General features: G+C 44.2%; 2 protein-coding genes across 3 annotated transcripts in view; one reads left to right on the forward strand and one right to left on the reverse strand.

Moving 5' to 3' along the window:
• The first annotated feature begins 862 nt into the window (after positions 1-862).
• UGP2 (UDP-glucose pyrophosphorylase 2) lies at positions 863-15,710 on the forward strand. The gene is made up of 9 exons (XM_005425785.2): positions 863-1,007; positions 1,533-1,640; positions 8,899-9,084; positions 10,533-10,666; positions 11,288-11,585; positions 12,581-12,778; positions 12,942-13,184; positions 13,590-13,694; positions 14,626-15,710. The coding sequence occupies exons 1-9, from the start codon at positions 894-896 to the stop codon at positions 14,731-14,733; spliced, it is 1,494 nt and encodes a 497-aa protein (XP_005425842.1). The 5' UTR covers positions 863-893; the 3' UTR covers positions 14,734-15,710.
• Positions 15,711-16,297: 587 nt separating this feature from the next.
• The window catches only part of VPS54 (VPS54 subunit of GARP complex), a 47,342-nt gene continuing 40,696 nt past the window's right edge, over positions 16,298-22,943 (reverse strand). For both annotated transcript variants that reach the window (XM_031060965.1, XM_005425786.2), the window contains 3 exons: positions 19,848-19,955; positions 18,878-18,972; positions 16,298-16,909 (listed from right to left, as the gene is read on the reverse strand). In XM_031060965.1, the coding sequence (XP_030916825.1) occupies positions 16,804-16,909; positions 18,878-18,972; positions 19,848-19,955 (309 nt within the window). In that variant the 3' untranslated portion in view covers positions 16,298-16,803. The remainder of the gene's footprint in view (positions 16,910-18,877; positions 18,973-19,847; positions 19,956-22,943) is intronic.

Consider the following 22,943-nt stretch of genomic DNA (forward strand, 5'->3'; position numbering starts at 1 on the left):
TGTCCCTTTTTTGCACTAGTATTCAGAGTGTTTCTAAAATCCAGCTATATTTGGCAATGCATCACTCTCTGTGTTACAGGGAAGTGATCACTCAAGGGATTTGGCAGAAATTAAATTAACTGAAATCTTTAGAGAACATACTCAGAATGTCTTTTGAGAATACACTCACTTCCAATGCTTTCTGCTGGAAAATAAAGTTGTGTTCTCTCCCGGTTCTTTCTGCAGGGTGGACTTTATAGAATATTTGTGTATTTACTCTTTTTCACGTTTGTGGAGTTTATCACTCTCAAAAACAAAACAAATGCTGAAGTGATAGACAGCCCAATTTTCTAGGTTGCTTAGTAACTGAAATGCATGCTGTAGTGTGAAAATACTCATGACAAAGTAAGGGAATGTTTACTGGAACAAACAGAAGATCCTGTGAAAGTGCACTGTGTAAATAATTAAAGCTTATGTTTATATTTGCACGTGGAGCAGAGGGATACCTTCAATCACAATAGTCTACATAACTTTTCAGTAAGACAATTCTTATTTTTCACACTTTTACTTGCTAAAGTGTGTTGATGTGGTAGAATGTGACTTCTCTAGTAAAAAAGTGCAGGCTGCAGATTTTTGGATACTTCTTGAGATGGGCCATTGGTCCTTTGGGGTACTTTTGAGTTTTGAAAGAATGGTCATTATTCTTTGGCCCAGTTTAAGAACTGTTCCCTAAGTAACTAGGAACAAAAACTTTAGATTCCTGGAATGCTAGCACAGTGATAAAACAAGACTGGATTTTATGATTTTATCAGTCTTTTTAAAGAAAATTGAAGGCTGTTTGTAGTCTAAATAAGTTAGGGGTTGGTTTTTTTTAATAATTTTCTTTTATTTTTATTCAAGATTTCAGCCAAGCAATGTCTCAAGCTGGCTCCTCACAGTTTCAGGAAGTCATTCGGCAGGAGCTGGAGTATTCAATGAAAGTAGAACTTGATAAGATCCTTGCGACCGCACACTCAAATGAGATAGAGGTAAGGAGCACGGAGTGGATGCTACTCAGAGCATGAGAAATGGTATGTAGGGCATTGAGGCAAATATCAGAAAGGAGATAAATCACAGATTTCCAGGTCCTTATTTTTAGGATGTGCTCTGATCCTGTGTGGAAGAGTAGCCAGGATACAATGTCAGTAGGAGACTTTCGGTTCCCTCTAGACTGGGTGACGGAGTTATTAAGTGTTTAATCATCTTTAGTTATTAAAGGTTCTGTGTAATCTTCAGTGGATTACAGAAAGGGAGGGTAAAGCTGTTATCTTAAATGTTGGGCCAAATTGTAATGACAAAAGACTTGTGCATCCAAGATGGTTTTGTACTCTGAGTTTTAGTGAAAATGAGCTTTTGGTAACTTCTGGAATTTTACCTAAAGTTTAGCATGTCTACTTGAGTGCTAGTGAAATTACTCTCGTGAATAGACTGTACATCAATTTGTAGAAATGCTTCTGTGATTGAGTAGGTGTGCATTGAATGCCAGCATTAACTAATGCCTTTCTTCTCTGTAGCACACTAAAAAGGACCTGGAAGGATTTAAGAAGCTATTTCATAGATTTCTACAAGAAAAGGGACCATCTGTGGACTGGGGGAAGATTCAGAGACCTCCAGAAGATTCTGTAAGTTGTGATTAAGTGACAGTGTGTAAGGAAAATAAAACTGATAATTGCTACTTAAGGCAAATGATGTACTCACCATTGAATGGGTCTGTCTGCTGTGGTTCTATAAAACCATGTAGGACAACACTTTGGGTTCTAACTGAGAAATAATTATTTGTTGACATATGTTGTATGTCTTCCTGAACATCAGGTTCTGCTTACCATATGTGTCAAGTTCTTTGGTATTATTTTGTTAGCTGCTCTGGGAGCAGGGGAACAAAATGGGACAGATGCCACCTCACCATTTGGTGCCTTCTCTGGAGGAAACCTGTGTTGGAGGGGAAGTAGGGAGGACCTTTGTTGTTCCCATTTCCCTCCTGCCCGTAGAAGAGGGTTGCACATCTCAGATGAGACTGTTTCCAGCAATCCTTTATGTTTAATAATTTGAAAGGGACATATGGCAAGTGGGCTGGGTAATAGAGCTCATTTAGCAACTTCTGTAACCTGCAGCAGCTCAGCAGAAGTGAGGGATCTGGAACAAGGAGTCGACTGTAGGGGGTTTTGGAGCCTGATTTTCTAATGTTGTCTATGTTGTTGTAACTTATAACCTGTAATTTGAGCTGCTGCTGAAGAAGCACTATGTATTTTTTCAGCACTGTTTAGTACTGAAATAAATACTTCCTATTAAACCTAACCTCATTTTACTGATTCATCAGTGGCCTTAGGCTGTCCTTTGACTCTTGTGTAACGAATGGTGTAGTTGTGCTATGAATTCTTGCTTTTCCCAGCCTAGTGATCTTGGCATATTGCAGGAGCTCTGTGTGCTCCCAGGCCTGTGGTTTCTCTGAGGCTCTCTGTGTGCCTCAATCGAGGCTCTGTTCCCCGTGAAAGGCAGGCTGTCCAGTCACTTCCAGAACAGATGCAGGGCTGCTCTGTAAAGCGTTGAAGAATGATGCTGTTTTAGAGCAAGTCTAGGGTTTTTCCAAGGTTGAGTGTTTTCTTTTAACTTCAAAAACATGTGATGTCTCTCTTTTCTGTACTATAATAGTGAATGAAGTGTTGCTTTGGAGAGAGAAGTCTGCCCTTAATGAAGAGGCCAGGGTGGGAAATTGGAGTTCTAGATAAGATGACTTACAAGGAAGGCTGAAGAAAAGGGGATTTCTTTCAGTGTAGGAGGGCTGAGACTCTGGGGGAGTGATAGGTCTTTTAAATATGTAAGAAGGTAGTTAGGACAATCAAAGGAATAAGCTGTTCCCTGTGCCAAGAGAAGGGATTAAATTACAGAAGTTTGATGCAAGTGAATGGTTGCTTTGTGGAGAGGAAGAGCTGCTGTCTATTTTTCAAGTTTTGCACACCTTCAGTGGAAAAACATACAAGTTTTATAAAGGTCTGAAAGTACCCAGGTAGGACATCTGGAGCAGATGTCAAACTGGAGGTTGTGGTGAGGCTCTGTGAAATAGACTGGGGGCATATACCCAGGCATGGGGTATTCCCAAGCATGGCAAGCTGCTGAGAAAGAACTAACTTAAGGTCACAGAGGGCTGAGTGGAGAAGGGCAGAATTAGAAAGAGTATCTCTCTTATTTCCTTATGGCCTGTACTGCTCATTTTCAAATGTGTCCCTGTGCTATGTAGTACCTTTGATGAGAGAGAGAAAGGTAAGAATTCTGCAGAATCGGTGACCTGCAAAATCAGGTGACTTCTGGTCTGATGAGATGCATGCATGATGGGAAGTGAAACTTTGCTTCCTAGCATGAACTCTAAATCAAGTAATCATGCTTGTTGATAAGTGCCAAAGAAGAGAGCTGGGACAGAATATCTGCTAACAAACTTCCTTCCCTGCCGTCTTCACTTCATAGTAAATACCCCCTTCTTTAGGGATACTTGGACTTCCTGATCTGACAGGACGTGGGTTTGAGTGCTTATGAAACTGAGAGCAAAGATAAATTTCTTTATTTTTTTCTTTTCTCCTTTTTGCTGACCATAAGATTTCTATCTCTCCCTGCTGTATCCACTCCCTCCTTTTTAAAGTCATATCATGGATGTACTATGGAAAATGAAAAAGGTTCCTCATAAGACACTTTCCAAGGGACCTTCTCCCAAATTGTTCTTTACTGAGGAGTATGAAATATGGAATTATTAAATAAAAGTTGATTTCCTAAAGACCAGAATTTCAGAATTACTGGTCTAGCTAGTATGGGTATGAACAATATGAGCTTTTAGAAGGGCTAAAGAGGGATAACTTTTGAAGGGCTGCAGCAATGAGTTCTTTGGGACAGGTATCCATCTGTGAACACATATTTAGTTTGAGTGCCTCAGTTCCAATTGAGTTTTCTTTTCCCAGCTATAAAACCTCAGAGCATATTCTCCTCCTGCTCTTGTTACAACAGCACAGGGGTTGGTGTATAGAAATGTTTGCTGGTAATCTTGCAAGTCCTCTATAATTGCAAGTGATTTATAATTGCCTGTAGGGATGACCTTGTTTTATGAGGTGGTGGGATGCTTGGCTGCTTGGACAATTTCACACTGCTAGGATCATGGCCTAGAAAGCACCAAATTCTTTGCAGTGTGAATTTATTTGCCTGTGATTGTTTTGGAGAATTGCTTTGCTGCTGGGAATTCTGGCAAGTCTAATCTTCAGCTGATCCCTAGTAGAGCAAAAGGCATATGTTGAGGTATCTATGTGCCTCTGTGTGTATAAACACACAGACATACATGTGTATCTGTAAACAGGCACACAAATAATCTGCCAATGTGTGGATTTGTTGCTTTTTTATTTATTTAGCAGCTTAAAAAAGTTCATGAATGTTGTGTGATTCCACGAAGAGGTAATAATTAGCATTGACTCCAGGATTGCAGAAGGCTGATCAATTGCTTCATTGTGCTATCTTATACTATACTGTACTTAGTAAGAAGCTCCTAACCCTTACAGACAGTCCCATACAGCTTTGACCTAATTGGTCAATCTCCCCAAACACCATCCAGTGTACAATTAAGAAACCCCTCTTTGGTAAACAATCTCCATAACATATTCTACATGTGCACAACAACAGGTGCAACCAGTGGAGATAAGAATTGTTTCTCATGCTTTTCTCTGATCTTCTCACAGCCCTCCCCAGGATAATGCCTGGAGAAGTCTGTGCCTGCTCTCTGTGGCCAGAGAGCTGCTGCCACACATGAATAGTTTATTGGATATATGGGCTTTGTCCTTTAGGTGGGGAAGAGTGTTTCAGGCTTTTGCCCAATGCCAAGGGACAGTACTGTGAGTGCTGTGCAGAAGCAGAATTTCTGATGAGATTTCTATAGGCCATCTAGTGTGTTATCTGTTGTATTTGTTCTCTGGATGTAGCTTCTGCTTCTTTCTGAAGACAAGTAAAGTCTCCTGTCAGTAAATTGAAACAGAAATTATTGCTTTGTAGTATTCCTATTTTTCTCTGCAATGGGAGATTTCATCCCTGACCTCCGTGTTCTCAGTGTAACAGCTTATACTGATGACAGTAACAGAAGATTGAACCCATTTCACACTATATTGGTAAACCTCTGACTTGTTTTTTCCTTCCAGATGCTTTGCTTTCATATGTCCAAAGGCTTACAGTGATAGCTCGCATAGTTAGCACCCATTACTGTTACAGTCTCCAGAGAAGAAAGTTCACTGAGAGTGCCAGTTAACAGGGAGAGGAGGTAAAGAATGTGGACATGGCAAGTGTAACTTAATCCCCTCGATGTAGATTACAGCCATCTGTTTGTTTGAGTTGGAAGCAATAGCAAAGTCCTGCTGGGAGGCCTCTGAGAGAACTGCAGTGATCAAGTTAACCTCAGAACAGCAATGCAGAACCTCATCTGGGATGTAAAGAGAGCATCTGAAGCAATGTGAGTGTGAAAGGAGCTTGTCTATTAGAGCCTTTGTTTTTTTTCTTCCCTAGAGGTTGGATTCTTGTCTGCAGCTCAGGTTGTCACCTCAGTGAGCTATATCATGAAGGAAAAGAATGAATGTTGTGCCCTTACTCAAAAGCTAAATATCTTCTTAATCTTGAACTTTGGAAACAAGTTTTAAGGGTTCATAGAATCATGGAATGGTTTGGAAGGGATCTTAAAAATTGTCTTGTTCCACCCCCCTACCCTACACAGGGACATCTTCCACTAGACCAGACTGCTCCAAGCCTGATTGAACTTGGCCTTGAACACCTCCAGGGATGGGGCTGCCACAGCTTCTCTGGCTGACCTGTTCCTCTGCTTTACCACCCTCAGAGTAAAGAACTTCTTCCTAAGATCTGATATAAAGCTCACCTCTTGTAGTTGGAAACTATTCCCCTTCTCCTGTCCATATCAGCCTGTGTAAGGAGTCTCTCTTCTTTTGTAAGCCCCATCTAGGTGCTGGAAGGCTGCTGTGAGGCCTCCCAAAGCCTCCTCTTCTCCAGGCTGACCACCCCCAGCTCTCCCCACCCTGACCTCACAGGAGGGCTGTCCTCTCTCTCTGATCACCTTTGTGGCTCTCCTCTGCACTGCTGTAACAGGTCCACAGATTTCCTGTGCTGAGGACTCCATCTCTGGGTGCAGCACTGCAGGTGGGGTCTCATGAGGGCAGAGACCTCTTAATGTGGTGCTATTTCTAGGACTGTCCCTTGGTGCTGAGTAAATGTTTCCTCAAACTGTAAGTACACACTAACTAATAGGGGCGTCCTCCTTTCTGGCCTGCCCACGATGACAGCCCTGATGCTCATTTTGTCTGTCTCTGACAAACTCTTGCAAGTCTCCTTGCAGTAGGAGTAGGCTGCTGGAATCTGTTAGTCAAACTCCCAACATTGCCTCATCCAGGATGTTCTAAGAAATCACTTCTGTGACATTGGCTGAAAAACAAAAGAAGCTGCGTGTGTCATCTTAGACAGTCCCAAACCAGGGCTGCCAGATGTGTCTCAAGCGAGTGACACTGCAGTCATGCATCTGGAAGGCATGGCATTGCTGCCTCTGGCTTTTCCTGAAGGATTTCCCCATCAGCACTTACTTGTCAAGCACACAGTTCCAAGCACCCTTAGAGCAAGAATTGATTTTTATTTCTGTAGAGCACTTCTCCAGTTGTGTATAGGCTTGTAGGTGATGAGGTATTTGTGCACATTAGTGCCTGCACATGGCTGGAACTGCTGGATTGATAGCTCTGGCATCCAGCAGTCCTGGTGCTGCAACGTTCCTGCTGGAACTTGACTTTTTGACATTTGTTATTCTCTGAATTAAAGACCCTTCAAGATCCAGGGCTTTATTGCCAAGTTGATGTTTCCAATGCCTGTGCCAGAAGAAACTGAAACATTTAGTGAGGCTGAGTCATAAATTTTGTGTTGTAACTGCTGCAATATCCAGTGAACTGAGTCCCTGATGGAACTGTTACCTTCTTCAGGAATTCTACTCTGAACGTTCTGCAAAAGCTGGTTTCAGGCATGACAGTGAAAGCATCAAAAGGTAGTTGGCACTTAGCAAAAGCAAATGATTTTTGAGGCAGTCTGGCCCTGAACTGAGTGTCAGACTTCCTGCTTTTTGTGAGTGATGCAAGAAGAACATAGTGAGACTTGAAAGTTGAGAATTTTTTTGGATGTTCAGACAGTGTCAGAACATCATGGATGTGACTCACATCCACCCAGCTAAAGCTCGAGATGAGATGTTTTTAATCCATGTACAAGTCTAATGCAGGGTGTTCCTGACCTTGGAGGGGATGGGAAGCAGTAAATCTGAGCGTACATCTCTGTGTGTCCTGCTGGCAGCAGCGTGTTCATTGAGCTTCCTGATGCACCTCCAAGCCATTAAACCCAGGATTTATCATCTCCTTGTTAATGAGAAGAGCAGTTGTTTTTCAGGGTGTTTCAGCCTGAACATAATCTCTGTTGTTGACAAAGCACAGCAAGAGTCCACTTTTTGTGCACTTCTGTTCCTGAAAAGTTCTTGACAATGACTGTGGTGCTGTTTCTGTCCCAGCCATGAGACCTCCACGTGGAGTTATCTCCTCTTGCAATGCATCCTATAGGCTTTCCAGATGCCATGGGCAGAATTTCCCTCCTGTGAGGGATCTGCCCTGATCTGCTGCCCGTGGTGTCCCGGAATGCTGGAATTGCGCAAGGCGTCCTCTCTACCCCCGCGTATCCCAGTGAGAAACATGACTCTTGTTCCAGGGCAGTGTGAATTTCCATTTGAACCCCAGCCCTTGCCCAAAGCAAACACAGCTTTGAAAACTACTCTGAATGTATTTGGTTTTGGAAACCAGCTGTGGATCTTACACACCCCTTATCAGAATTAAAATAATGTTCTAGCAGCTAGAATGCTACAGCACTGGAACACCAGGGCTTTTCTTCAAAAGAAAATCTCTAGAAGGGCAGGCTAGAAGATAATTGTATTGACTCTGGTCTAACAGTTTTGGCATGACTCTTACTGTGGCATTGTTACCATTATTTCTTTGACTTAGGTGCTTTTAGTAAGGGGGCAGCAGTACCTAATGTGAGGCACACTGTCATTATGAGCCTGATTCTGCTCTCCATCACAAGCCCCAAATGTAGCCCAGAGTCTGTTCTTAAACCTGTAGGAAACAGCTGTCAATGAGGTAGAAGACTTCCTGTAAGGTCTGTTATGAGCTGGATGAACACATTCTGAAATAAGCAGAATAAGAACTAGGAACTCTCTTCCACTCTGTATTGTGCTGTCAGGAGAAATGAATTGTATCAGAGTAGTGGCTGGAATAAGAATCAGTGTAGACGGAGTTAAAGAACCAACATTTTCCCAAGAATGTTGCCTTTGACAACCTCAGAGGGCAAAAAAAAAAAAAAATCTGTGAGTTTAACTGCTCAGGAAGGAAAGTTATATGCCTTGCGTGTAAAGCCTGGTTCTTAAATTGTGGTCTGACTGGAGGGGGAGAGGGGCCATCCTATGGAGCAGTGAGTTAGATGGTCCCCAAGGAAACCCCCTGCCCTTCTGCAGGGCAGGAGCAGGGTTGTGACAAGTGGTGTAACTGGCCTGACTTCTCATCTGAATGAAGCTAATGGTGCCTGGTGTCACAAAGTCTTTAGAAACTCTTGAGAAAAGAGGTTATTATAGTAACAAACCAGGTTATTTGTATCATAACAAAACAGTTATTGTAGACTCACTTTGCAGATGTTCTTTAGTGTCATGAGGCATGTGAATAAATGTAGGTTTTATCACCATTGTACGTTTTGAAAGTTTTTAGAGAAAGCTATTTCTTTCCAAATATCTGACTGCTGGGTTTGGGTTTGTTTGTTTGTTTGTTTGTTTGTTTGTTTTGCCAGATCCAGCCCTATGAGAAGATCAAGGCCAGAGGCCTGCCTGATAACATTGCTTCTGTGTTGAACAAGCTGGTGGTGGTGAAGCTCAATGGTGGCTTGGGCACAAGCATGGGCTGCAAAGGCCCCAAGAGCCTCATCGGGGTGCGGAACGAGAACACCTTCCTGGACCTGACCGTGCAGCAGATCGAGGTAATGCTGCATGAGCTGCGCTCCCTGCCTTGGAGGAGGCAGCTCACACTGAGCTGCTCCTGCATGGCTTGTTAAGAGGGATCAAGTGGAGGCTTGCCAAAAGAAAGAGCAGAGGGAGACGAGGTCTGGTGCTGGGGTGAAGCAGAGAATTCTGTTGGGAGAAGAGACACAAGAGGGACGGTGCCATCAGCGACTGAGCTCTGTGCCCCTCACATGTGTTAGCACAAGTGTGACCCAGGCTGTGCACAGCAGCCTGGACAGGGGGATCATGCCCAGGAACACAAGCAGTCACACTGTAGAGCTTGTCTGGCCTGGATAACTCCTGGGCTTGTTTCTGACTCCTCCAGCTGCAAGTTTATCTTTTCAAAAAAGGGATTTTTTAATGTGTGTTAGAACAAAGCTTTTCACAGCAGCTCCAAGTTCCTTCATGCATTTAAGCTCTTGCACTGGAAGAGATTGTTGGCATTTTCCTCTGAAGAAAGAAGAGCAGAAGAAAATAACAGCTGCTGGTGTTGGGAGAGGTCATTTTGGCTTATGTTTTTAATGCTGAATATTCCTCTTGGAGCGGATAAGGAAGACAGACAGTTATTAGAGTAGGAGGTGGGGTGTGCCTGCTCCCTCGTTTCTGGAGTGCCAACAGTTTTTGCCTCAGTGTGATGTTGTTTGGAGTGGCTCTCCCATGTGTGTTAGATGGTTCTATGGCAAACTCAAATTTGCATCCAGCTGATGCAGCCCTTTTTCCAAAGCATCGCTGTGGAAGTCTCTGACTCCACCAAAGTGTAATGACCCCAAATGCTCCAATAGAGGAGGGTGAGCTGATACACAAAGCTTAAAATTCACTCAAGGGTCTTTCTCTTTTCCCCCTGCCCCTTCTGTTTTCAGTGGAACTGCTGTGATCTACGGGTTTTTTTGCCTTTATTGTGCACATGGAAATGCTCTTATGTATTTCAGCTCCAGGCTATAGATTTCCAAATAATTAACATGGTGACATTTCATTTATTATGTGCTCTTGATACAATTGTCCATCTCTGTCTGGTAAGAAAATGTGGAAGTGCTTCCTATGCAGAGACAGTGTGGAAATGTCACCTTGACAGACTGCAATGATTTGATGGAAAACATGCCTTTTGTAATCAACAGTAGCTAAAACTTAATGTGATCATTTTGTGGCATTGTGGTTTCAAATTCTAGACCTCAATGCAGGTTTAAAAACAAAGATTCACTAATTAAAGATACATTAATTGGTGTGGGTTTTATCTTTACAACTAACAAGGATTTATTTTCCTTTACCTGATTGATTATTCTTTTTGTAGCATAAGTGCATCTCTTTTTTTTCTCATGCATTCATTATTTCCAGTCTGTTTCACCTAATTTCTTTCTCCCAAAATCTCAGGTGTCAGGAGTTAAAGCTAACAATACATGCTGAATTTACCATTTCTTTCCCATCTCAGCATTTAAACAAATCCTACAACACCGATGTTCCTCTGGTTCTCATGAATTCCTTCAACACAGATGATGACACAAAGAAAATCCTGCAGAAATACAGTCACAGCCGTGTGAAGATATATACTTTTAATCAGAGCAGGTATCAAAAGACTTCTCTTCTTGGGGTAGAAGAAAACAGCTTGTTTCTCCATTGTCCAAATGGTGTGGATTTGAGTTTGAGGTGCTGGGGTAGCAGTGATGTCCTCTGTACCTGTGTTCAGTCTCTTTTGGGCCTCGTGCTGAGACTGAAACACCAGGGGGTTGGGCAGAGTCAAGGGCAATGTATTAAAATTGGGCAGAGGGGGTGTGTGGGCCCCAGTTTCTAAGAAATGTACAAATAGTGGTGTACTGGCTGCTGGCCCCTTGATTCCTGAATTCCTCCTTGGGCTCTGGAGGGAGAGCCAAGTTTGTTCCTTATGGAGAACAAACTCTAGTCCAGGTGGCTGTTGGGGTCGGAGGGGTGTTTGATGTGTTTTGGACCTGCCTGTCAGAGGAAAGCTAGTTTGCAGCATGGCCTGAGAACTGTGCCTTTACATCCTTGAGTAGATTGCATTCTGTAGCTTCTCAGTGACAGCTCAGAATGTGGGAGGGTCTTTCAGTTCAGAATACCCAGGAAAAGCACTCCTCCAAAAGCCCAGGGAGCTGCACCTTAACTGTAATATTTTTATTTTATGCTAGTCTGACGCTGGTGAGGATGTAACAAGACCCACTGTCCTCACAGGTACCCCAGAATTAACAAGGAAACTCTGCTGCCAATAGCCAAGGATGTCTCTTACTCAGGAGAGAACACAGAGTGCTGGTACCCTCCAGGCCATGGAGACATCTATGCCAGCTTCTACAACTCTGGGCTGCTGGACAACCTCATTGCAGAGGGGAAGGAATATATTTTTGTGTCCAATATAGATAATTTGGGTGCCACTGTGGACCTTTACATTCTTAACCACCTCATGAACCCACCCAATGGAAAACGCTGTGAATTTGTCATGGAAGTCACAAACAAAACCCGGGCGGATGTGAAGGTAAAGGGAGATGAGTGAGAGTCTGAGTGTGTTGGTGGCCATCTCCAGCCTCCTCTGAATCCATGGATTCAGGCATACACCCAGTCTCCTCATAGCTATTTTAGGCACCATTTAACACATCAGCTCAGATCTAATTTGAGATGCACAAAATCAGCAAGTTTACGAAGTTGTAATTCATGGAACAGATTTGATCTGTGCTCTAGGCAGCAGCAGATGAGGACAGCCTGGGCTGGCCTAGAAGCATGAGGGATTTGTGCAGGGTGCAGGTCACAACCTCTGCACCTTCTCCAAACTGTCACATACACTGGGGGCAGAAGCTTGAAGCTGGAAGCTTGAAAAGGGCATTGAGGGCTGGGATGCAGCCGTTGTGTCTCACAGAAAACTGCCTGGGCCACTTCCCAACCCTGCATTGTGCAGCTCTGTGGCACAGCTGCCCACCTGCTCCTGTCCTAGCCCCTGGCTTTGTACAAAGTCCAGGAGTGCCATTTCTCAGAGGTTTATGACATGTATCAAATACTTGTAGCCTGCAGTAATTTGTCCTGCTACTGTGCTCTGCTTCTCTTCTTTCATATGTGAGAATGAGGATTTGTATTTTCTCTGTATTCATTTGGGAAGCTCTGACTTAGCCCTGTAAAAGTACAGCAATGCACTGTAAGAATACTTAGATTTAATTTAGCTTTTGCTCCATCATCTAACAAAGTACTGCTGAGGGTGATTTTTGACAACAGCAGCATTTGAAAAATATTCTTAACAACCTTCACTAAAGGAATTAACTGTTTTGGAGTGCTGAAATATGATTGTTGGACAGTCTTGACTGTACTTTAAACATGCTCTATAATTAGTAACCTGGTAGCTGGTTACTGAAAACAAGAAATGTGTTTTCTCTGGGGTTCAACTTCAAATGCCAACAGACCAGTGCATCTGCCTGTATTGAGGGGAGGATTTCTCTGGCTTCTCATGAACAGGACTTAAACCCTCTCACTTGCCCCTTGCAGGGTGGCACGCTGACGCAGTACGAGAACAAGCTGAGGCTGGTGGAGATAGCTCAGGTCCCTAAAGCACACGTGGATGAATTCAAGTCTGTGTCGAAGTTCAAAATATTCAATACCAACAATTTGTGGATAGCTCTGTCTGCAATTAAAAGGCTGCAAGAGAAGAACGCCATTGACATGGAGATCATTGTTAACCCAAAGGTAATCAGCTGGCAAGGGTTTAGAGGACAGTGAGCCAAACAAACTTTTGGTTTTTGGGTGGTTAACAGGCACTGCTGCCTCACAGAGCCAGGGTGGGGACGTTGGGCTCCAGTTCTCAGTGCCAGGACCTGCTCCACATGTTCACATGAGTTTTCTCTTCCAGACTCTGGATGGAGGCTTGAACGTTATCCAGCTGGAGACCGCAGTTGGTGCTGCTATCAAGAGTTTTGAGAACTCTCTGGGGATAAACGTCCCTCGTAGTCGTTTCCTGCCTGTGAAGACCACCTCGGATCTCTTGCTCGTGATGTCCAATTTGTACAGCCTTAACGCGGGGTCTCTAACCATGAGCGAGAAGCGCGAATTCCCAACAGTGCCTCTTGTCAAACTGGGAAGCTCCTTCACAAAGGTGAACACTGGTGTTCAGCTCTGAATAAAGACACAGCTCATAGCAATAACTGAGTGAAAAGTGAGATTTGCTTTATCTACCTGTGCCCACCTGGGCCTTCCCTTTTGCTCTTTGTGAAGGCTGTGAGAATACAGATACTTGCCATGCATGTTGGGTGCTCCTGCAGCCCTCAGCTGAGCTGGCTGTGTGAGCTCCCCAGAGCTCGCCCAGCCCTGGTGGGCAGCCCCCCTACTGTTCTCACACTTGTTTCTAAAAGAAATCACAGTTAAAAAATAGCAACTTTTATATTGATGCAGATGTAGGCTATGGGAAGGTTCCTGAAAGGTATTCAAGAGGCTCCTCCCATGCTTGCCTTAATCCAGAGATGGCTTTAATACTGTTTCTTTTATTTTCTCTTTCCAAAAGGTTCAAGATTACCTGCGGAGGTTTGAAAGTATTCCAGATATGCTGGAGCTGGATCATCTCACGGTTTCAGGTGATGTTACATTTGGGAAGAACGTTTCATTAAAGGTGAGTGTGGGGTGGGGATGCTGCTGCAATAAACATGACTGATCTCTACTCCTTGGCAATTGATCCTGAGGCAGTGCCTGTACACAGAGTCCATAGGAGCTCTCCTGGGAGTTGGGTAACTGGCCCAAAGATGGCAGAGGCCATGGCTGGACAGTGATCCTTGTGATGGAGTGCAGGATATTGCTGCCAGAGCTGCTGCTCCATGCAGGCCCAGGCTGAGAGGAGGTTTATTTATGAACCTTGAAAGCACCACAGATGTCACATCTCTGTTCAAACACTGCTGCCACCTCTGTCCTTTGGCTCAGTCCCAACTCCCTTCCCAGGCTGGCCTTAGCACCCCTTTTCAGGCCCTTTTGCATCGCTTTGGGGTTCTCAATTTATTAGTAAATGTTGGAGCTGAGCAAGTTTGTTTCTCTCAAATTCTTCCATAGGATCTTGCCAGTCCTGGCAGCACCTGCAATTCTGTAGGGCAGTTTGACAGCTGCCAGGGGTGGAAGGTGGTGCTGCATCACCTGGCACAGGCTCAGGCTGTGGGCTCTGAGCTGTCCCTCTGTCCCCACATTTGCTGTTCAGCTGGAATAGGAGCCTTCCTGGGACACACCCCGGCTTGGGGGAAACATTTTTCCACTTCAAAGCAAGCAGACAAGAGCCCTTAGAGCAATCATGTCTTCAACTAAGTTACCAGTTCTGCTTGTAGGCCAATATGATCTAGCATGGTAATTTGAGAGGTTCCAGTAATGCTTGTTTAAAACCTTTGTTCTGGGGGGAAAAGACCCCCCAAATGTGTATGCAGAAACAATACAACTAAAAGCATTCAGGCTCTGGCTGTGGTACAGCTGACACTTGACTGCTCCTTCAGACAACCTATGCCCTCCTTCCACATCAACAGGTAACAGGTTTCTGAACCTTGTTTTCTTTTCTGTCTCCCCAGGGAACAGTCATCATCATTGCAAACCATGGTGACAGGATTGACATCCCAGCTGGAGCTCTACTAGAGAACAAAATCGTATCTGGCAACCTGCGGATCCTGGACCACTGAGTCCAGGAGAGGGCATGGTCAGGGCTGGGGCTGCTGTGCCCAGCCAGCCTCGTCGTGGAAGAACCTTTTAAGCATTAGAAGTCTAAGTACACAGAGGGCCTATGCTTTGTCATCTTCACAGTACCCTGCAGTATTAATTTAAAATTAATTTCTCTTGCTTATCTTTAAGCAGCCACATAAGCGCCATGGATGTGCGTAAGTAATGCTTCAGTCCTTAAAGAGATTCTGTAACTCAGTTAATATAACCTTGAAGTGCAATACTGTTTGTCTTGCGGGAAGATGGACAGATCCTCTTTGATAAGAATTTCAGAGGCTCGCCCTCAACCATTCAGTAGTTTTGAATTGCTTGTAACTGCAGAAATAAAGCTGTGAAGCAATACATGTGGGACAACATGGTTGGCAACTCCTGTGACGTTTTAGGAAGGCACAGTTGAAAACCAAAAGTTTCACTACTGCTGAACAGGCTCTTAAAACCCTGTATTTCATGTGCTCACAACCTGTAGCCCTCTTCAACCCCCCCCAAACTACAAGTGGGATGTCCTATCCCAGTTGTACGTCGAGGTACTGGGGTAAGGCTGTCAATACCTCCATTTCCGTATCGTGAGAGTGGGAATCATCCGTGTTCCAAACTTGCCCAAAGAATCCAATACTTGAGAAAAATGCCTCAGTAGCCACGTGTGGTGTTTGCTTTTTCACATCCCATTTAAGACTGAATCTCCTGTTAATATCTTAATCTTTGATCTGCCCTCTTTTTTCAATAAATGGATCACGTTGACTACACCTATGTTCATATTGTCACAGCCATGTATGTTAATTTATCTTCTTGAGTTTCTAAATTTGTACAGGAACTGAAATCCCTGTCCTGATCACTATTGATTTCTTAATGTTCCTCTTGTATTTACATGCAGACAACTTTATTTTATAAGCTTAGTATAACACTGGTATGTATCATTAAAGAAGTTGGTCTTTAAAAACAACTGTGATTTTAGAGCTTTATTTTACTGACAACAAATGACACGTGTAATGCTACCAGGTCAGCATGCCTGGCTGAGGGCACCACAGGCACACGCACACTGCAGCAGAGACCATTCCATCAGACATGATCATCTCGGGGTTAGGCACTCGACTGGGGTCAGGTACAGAGGGGTGAGGTGAGAAACGCAGGCACTTGTACTGAGTACTGGCAGCCTCCAGTCTGTTAAAGGTAGGATTAAAAACTCCAAAAGAGATGGATTTCAGCTGCACTTTCCTTAATGGTGCAGCCTTTTATAAGCAGCCTAAAAACTTTAAAATTCTTCCTGCCCGTTCTTTGTGTCCCTGTCCCTCCCCTCTGGCATTGGGCAGCTGGAGGTGGCCATCCTTACACCAGCCTTTTTCCCACCTCCCAGTTTCTCCAGGAGCCCCACTGCCACCCTGTCACTGCTAACAGGGGTCAGGTCACTCCTCTCCCCCACAGGAACAGCTTTGAGGAACTGGCCCTTGCTTAGAAAATCTTGTCTTCAGATTTTAGGTCCTGAGAAATCCCCTGGAACAGGACTGCTCCCTAACAAAGCTGAATCCTATATGCGAGCAATCAAAAGACATTTATTTATATAAAGTTCTGTAAAAAAATAAATTTTAGAACAGCATAGTTTCATAGAGAAAAACATTTTTCTACAGAGTTCCAACTGCGAGATTTTTATATTGTACCATCATTAAATAAGGTGGGACACCATGTGAATTTCATTGCACTAGAAGAAATGCAAAGCATCTTTTTAATATAAAGATATACAGAGCATTCTAGACAACTACAGCTGTGTTACAGCTATGTGTTCTTTTGGATTTGGTCCAAAGAAACCTGAGTCTGTTTCCAGAGAGAATGAAAAAACATTGCACAGACAGCTGATCACTTGTTTCTTGCTGAAGGACACTGGAAGGATCTTTCCCTGCAGCTCCCTCTGAGTCTAAGCTCCCCCGACTCTCAATCCTGCCCTTTCTGGGCTCTGGGCTCAAGTATTCACCTCACCGTCGTCACACTGCTTAGAAGAGTCAGTCTGTTGTCAGAGCCAAGTGACTGCTCCCAATGGATTATCACCTCTTCTGCTCCCAGATTTCAGCCATGTTTAGGTCTAAGTTGTTAAGGCCTTTCAGAGCTTGAAGGTTTCCAGTGTAAAAAGCCACATCTGAAGTAACCAGCCTGCAGGGAAACACACAACAAGATAAGAATGTGACCCCATCACATCCACCTGGAATGCCTGGACAAGCAGACAGGGTTTGTCGAGGACTTTGGCACACAATTGCTACAATACATGTTCAAATCCTATGCCTGGATTAGATATTTTAAGTATCAGTTCAAAACTCAATGCTATGGATGTGGTTTATTTTACAGCAGTGATCATCCATAACAGGATTACTGCTGGGTGTAAAACTAGTTCTAGGGAAGGGAGATCAAACCATGAGAACAGAAAACTCAGCAGGAATTAGGCATTTAAAACTTCTATTCTCTTGCTGTAATCCCAGGCTTATCTAGACTTAAACCCCCCATTCCATTCCAACTAAGAATATTAATTATTGCAACATTTACTTCTGTATTCTAGAGGGTAATGATTCTATGATTTTAGCATTAATGTAAAAAGCAACTGAACAGCACAACAGCTGTATTGTTGTAACAGTTTATACAGAATTAAAATCCCTCAGATATTGCTGAAACATGTCAGGATCATGATGCTTCTTGCTAGCAAGATGTAGGAACAGAAGCTGCATTTACATAGCAAAAAAGTTAACCAGGATTCACAGGCCTGGATTTTTACTATTCTTACAGAAACATGCAGTTTAAACAGAATGAGGATCAGAAAACCATGTTAAAAACCTGGTCAGTGAAGACTGCTGGAACAACAGCAAGTGCCATCCAGCGTTTGATGTTCCCCTTGTCAAACAGCCCCAGCTCCCTAGGAGATGTGTCTGAAGTACAAAACTGCTGCCATCAGACAGTCCTGGGCCAGCTGAGACCTCCTGACTGCTGGGAAACACCCTGAGCAGGTCACCAGGAACACCTGCCCCAACCCTTCTATCCAAAAGGGATCCAGGCCACGCAGCCACAAGGACAGAACAAAACCAACAGCACAGGATGAAGAGAGCACAGCACCGTGTGGGACTGAAAATGCAAGTGAGAGACCCCCTGAGCACACCCAGGGCCTCTCACTTCAGCTGGGGCTGCAGTGCATACTCTGTGAGCTTGGTTACAAACACCTTTATAAATACCAAAGGCAATGGAATGTCACACCACGAGTACACAGAACCAGTTCAGATAAACTCTTGCACAAAGTACAAGGAGGAATGCACATAAACAGGAGAAGCAACAATAAACTGGAAAGGAAGAAAACTCATTCCAGTGACACTTGAAGCATTATCAACTTTTTTCTCTGACTTCTGCAACCTAAGACAATTTCTTCTTGCATGTGGGTAGGCCCGTGAGTTTCATTCACCCATGCTGCACTGCAAACACATCACTGCCCTCAGGTCATCAGGATCAATTAAAAACTCCACTGTTTCAGGGGACAATCCACCTGACAACAGAATTCAGCCTGCAAGAGGCTTTTCCTGTGAAGTGGGGACAGCAGGCACAGCCAGGCACCCTCTCTCAGGACAGGTACCGCTGACCTGTTTGGGGATGGAGTGGGCTGTGGTAGGGAAGGGGAAAAGCTCTGTAAGCATAATCTCTGTTTCAGATCTAGTTCTGCTCTAAAAACCATTCCTGCAGAGCTGCCCACTGCACAGATGAAATGCTGCTTTCTCCTATTTTTACTTTGCCAGCACCATGAGTCACCATCCACGTTTCAAAACTGCTTCAGGAATAACACAAGTCCTGCTAATTAAACTGTGGCTGCTGCTGTCACACAAAGGGAGAGAAAGCAATCCATGAGCTGAGGACAGCTACCAGCAGGTTTCCAGTTGGATAATGTCCAGCTCCCAGTCTGTTACCAAGTGGATTGCACTCCTAGTTACTGTGGAATGGCACAAGTCATGGCCTTTACTGTAAGCCAGCTCCAAATGGGACAAACTAAAACATGGAGCTGTGATTCTGGAATCATGACTTCCTTGCAGAAGATACCCTCCCAATGCCTGCTTATTTAATCAGTGAAAGGAGAGAAGAGCCCCAGCTCACCCGTTCAGAGGTCCTCCATCATTGACCACATTGAGGTGGGCCAGCTGCCTCTTCAGGTGGAGTTTGTAGCTTGCGTTAATTCGTAAAAACAACATCTGGAAGAAACCACAGCAGCAGAGTAAGGAACTGTGCCCATGCTCACATCACTGCCTCCAAAGGTGAAACACACTGCCAACACCCTCAGCCAGACTTCTGGTTTTGTTTCTGCAACTCACGTGGTTCCTCCTCCTGCCAGTGCTTCAGTCTCACCCTTCTGGCCACACATGTCTGTACCACACAGGACACCCTCACCCACTCACTGTGTGTGGCACTTGCAGGACATATTCTTTGGAATGTGAACTTCTCTCCTCTGTCGTCTGAAGTATCTAGCAACTTGTACTAAGCCTAGAAGATAACAAATCTCTTTCCTGTGCTAGAAGGAACCATTTAATTCAATGTGAAAGAGAAATGACAACTTGTATTCAATGACTAAATCTGTCCTTCCTGTCCTTAAGGTTTGCAACTCTGCAGTAGCAATGACTGCAGCAAACTCCTGCAAAAGCACATTTGGTAAAATTTGGGTGTGTAATACATTTAGGGACTTTTGGAAGCCACTGATTCTGAGCAGTGTTATAGAATAATCCTCTCAGAGGGTTGCACTCAAGCCTGAAGTGTTGCCATTTGCATAGTATTTCAGCACTAATTCCTGGATTGCCATTTCTAGACATTAAAAAGCAGCTCAAAATCCTGAAATCCATTCTTTTTGTGTACCTCACTGCTCTCCCTACACATTGGAATACTTCCTTGTATTCCTTGTACTTCCTTGTATCAGCCCAAGCTGTCTGTGTGACTGCTGCCAAGCCCTTTAACATGTGGGTTTCACCAGGACTCAAAAAAGAATTCCCCTCTCCCCAGATAAAGTCTCTCTTGTTCCCAAGGCCATGTGCATTTGCAGGCAAGCTGTGAGATGAAGCTCAAAAATAACATTCACCTGAGTTTGCTCCTCAGGAAGGAGATCATATATAGCTTCATGCATCTTTGCCATTTGCTTGCAGATATTCCTGAAGCATGCTGAAGGAACAGGGGCTTTCACTTCATACTGCAAATAAACACACAACCAGTTAACTCTTTTCTGCCACTTTAAGATGGTTTATGTAGGAGAGCTCCCAACAGCCACCTGGGGCTCTGCTTTGCTAATAACACCAGGAATCAAGATCCATTTAGCACACCACAAATTAAAAGGGTAGCTGGGCATGATCTGATCCAGCCAGGAACTGCAGATGCAGGTCCTGTGGCTGTGAGCTGGCCCTCTCCTTCAGACTGGTATGAGCCAAGGACAGACAAGCACTTCTGCCTCTGAGAAATGTGCCCCTTGATACCTCCCCAGAGAAAACTGCTTGTCTAGGATCATACATATCCAAATCTCTGAAGAATCAAGGAAACCATAAAGAAATGCAAACTCCTGAAATCTCATCTATCTGCCATTAAAAAAACCAAACCAAACCACATCACATCACAACCCCACAAGAATATTGCAGAAATACCTTGGAAAGCAGAGTAAAAAAAAAATCCCTCTTCCCAGTGCCTGAAATCCAAGAAACAAGGCACTGGAAAACACCAGATGGCAAGAGATTTGCTACAAAGGGAACAAAATTCTTATGTCTCCACTCTGGATAGGGAAGATCTGAACAGGATTTCAGAAACACTGAAAACCCATCCCAGGAACAGTGAAGCCAGCTCTGCAGTTCCAGGTGGAGAGGCTGTGCCATCACAGGCCTGGGTGACACACTGGCAGGTCACCTTTGGGAGGATGACACTTCCCCAGGGAGCATTGCACAGCTCAGGAAAGAACCAAATCATTGTAACTACATCATTTACAAACAGACTGGAGGAGATGTCTGCTTTCATCCAGGCCTGAATTGTAAAAGAGAACAAAGCTTGTCTGAGCGCAAGAGAAAAAAAGAAATGGAGAGTTTTGAGAATGTCTTCATAGAAAATCCAAAGCAATGACCTAATTCTGACAGGAGAAGTAGCAGAAAAATAATCCTTTCTCTTCTGGGGAACAACCACCCATCGTGAGGGATCAAGCATACCTCGAGACAAGGAAGTTAAACAAGAAATTGTTTCCAATTTCCCAGCATGTTGTTAAACCAGAGGGAACTGGGAGGCTGCAGCAGTGGCTCTTGCATGATTACAGTCACACCCAGCTCTTCACTGTCACAGGGAAAAGCAACAGCCCCGGGAAGAACCCCAAGATCTCTTGGCCATTTTTATGTGCAGCTGAGGTCAACAGCTTGAAAACCACAAGGGATTAGAAAGAATCTCACTGCTCTTCTGCCCAAACAGTCACAAGCCAGCAAGTTCCAAGAGAAGCTCAGAACTCGTACTGGGTTTTTTCATTCGTGGTAATGAATGAACCTTTCCCATTTGCTGAATTTATTATTTCCACTGTTCAATATCCCCATTCCTGTTGTATTTCCCCGCCAAGGGCAGCTGTTGGGAAGTGTCCATGCTGCTGCAAACTGCCTTGTCTCAGTGGCACTGGGTGAGGACAGCTGCCATGCCATGGAACTCCCAGGGGAAGCACAGCCTGGAAATGCAGGAGTAACTTGCTTGCATTACCCAGTGCCAGGTCAACATCCTGTCCACTGCACCAACTGTTCATCTCCTACAGAGCAGGAATTTCTGGGTTTGAAGTGTGCCAGTGTGCACTGCTATGCACTCACTTGTGCAGATTTACACACCTCAGAGCAGGTGACCACTTCATCCACAGCACACTGAAATAGTTGAACTCAGAAAAACACCTGAATCCAGAACACACTGGTATGGTTGTACTGACATGCCTATTTGCAAACGTCCTGGGTTTATGCTCTTCACAGCCTTCAGTACCAACATTTCATTTTTTTGGAACAAGATGAGCCAAATGATGGCATGTGCTAGGAATGGAAGCAAATCAACCATCCTTTGGTCCTGGGCTCTGTGGGCTGCATTCATGTGGAGCAAGCACTGTCACTGAGCCTTCAAGAACTCTAAAGTCCCAGTTTCCATCCTGTGTCAGCTCCCAAAGGGACAGTGGGCTGTGAGGATGGAGGGACAGTAAGAGATGAGCTCTCACTAACTGCCATCAAGAACATAAATTATTCCTGCTTTGTTGTGGGCTACACTTGATTAGTATCAATAATGTAAATTCTTGCATTTGTCTTTTATTCTCAAGAGATGCAGCGACCAAACAGCCATGTTACTTCACATAACAGCTACTTTTATGTGGAACAAAACCCCTAAAAAACAGCAGACCATTTTAGTCTTTAGAGAAGAGCATAAACACATCTTTTAAAAAAGTAAACACAATAGGAGTGGGAAACCCCAATTTAAATGCTTTTGCTTTTTTTTTTTTCCACCCTAAGTTTAGGCAGCACTACTTGACAGACCAAAAAAACAGATGAAATGAAAAAGCACAACATAAAGTAACAATAAAATAACAGAAACAGCAAGGAAGACAGAAATGCTGCCTGTTGCAACTGCTCCACTACAGCTCTCAGCAGCCCATCCCCAGCCTGTGTTCCCATGCTTCTCATGAGTTCCTTGAAGGAAGATGTAGGCCCAGGCCAATCAATCAAATTTGTCACTAAGAAATGAATTAATTCCTGTCATGAAACAGCTTATTTTTTCCCCCAAAACCCTAAGATCCAAAGCACAACACTAAGCTTTAAAAGGTCATGTACTTTATGTATCTGTGGGTCAAGGATGTGTGTTCTACCCTGAGGTGACCCAGAGTAGATCCAGCCCAAGACTGCACTGTAGCACTGTTCAAAAACCAAAACACATCAGGAGTACTAATGCTGCTCCATAGCAGGAACTGCTGAGCACAGACCTCCAGTTCCCAGGCCTGCAGCCCAACAGATGGGCTGGTCCTTCCCCTCCAAAATTCTTCCTCCTCAGCACTTTCCTGCTGTTTCCTCAGGTGCCGGAAATGCCGCCCTCGCCGTTGGAAAGAGCAGGAAACGGGATCTGCTGAGCCTGGCTGCAGACAAGAGCTGTCAGTGGTAGGAGAGCACTTCAGCTCCTGAACACTTGAGCATCTGTGCCA

Source organism: Geospiza fortis, unplaced genomic scaffold, assembly GCF_000277835.1.
Source record: "Geospiza fortis unplaced genomic scaffold, GeoFor_1.0 scaffold134, whole genome shotgun sequence".
Classification (NCBI taxonomy): domain Eukaryota; kingdom Metazoa; phylum Chordata; class Aves; order Passeriformes; family Thraupidae; genus Geospiza; species Geospiza fortis.

What these genes read in the sequence shown, in the direction of transcription:
- UGP2 (XM_005425785.2), top strand. Translation starts at nt 894, where the DNA reads ATGTCTCAAGCTGGCTCCTCACAGTTTCAGGAAGTCATTCGGCAGGAG. An exon ending in AGAGACCTCCAGAAGATTCT is followed by an intron (nt 1,641 to 8,898) that starts GTAAGTTGTGAT and finishes TTGTTTTGCCAG; the next exon opens with ATCCAGCCCTATGAGAAGAT. An exon ending in AAACCCGGGCGGATGTGAAG is followed by an intron (nt 11,586 to 12,580) that starts GTAAAGGGAGAT and finishes TGCCCCTTGCAG; the next exon opens with GGTGGCACGCTGACGCAGTA.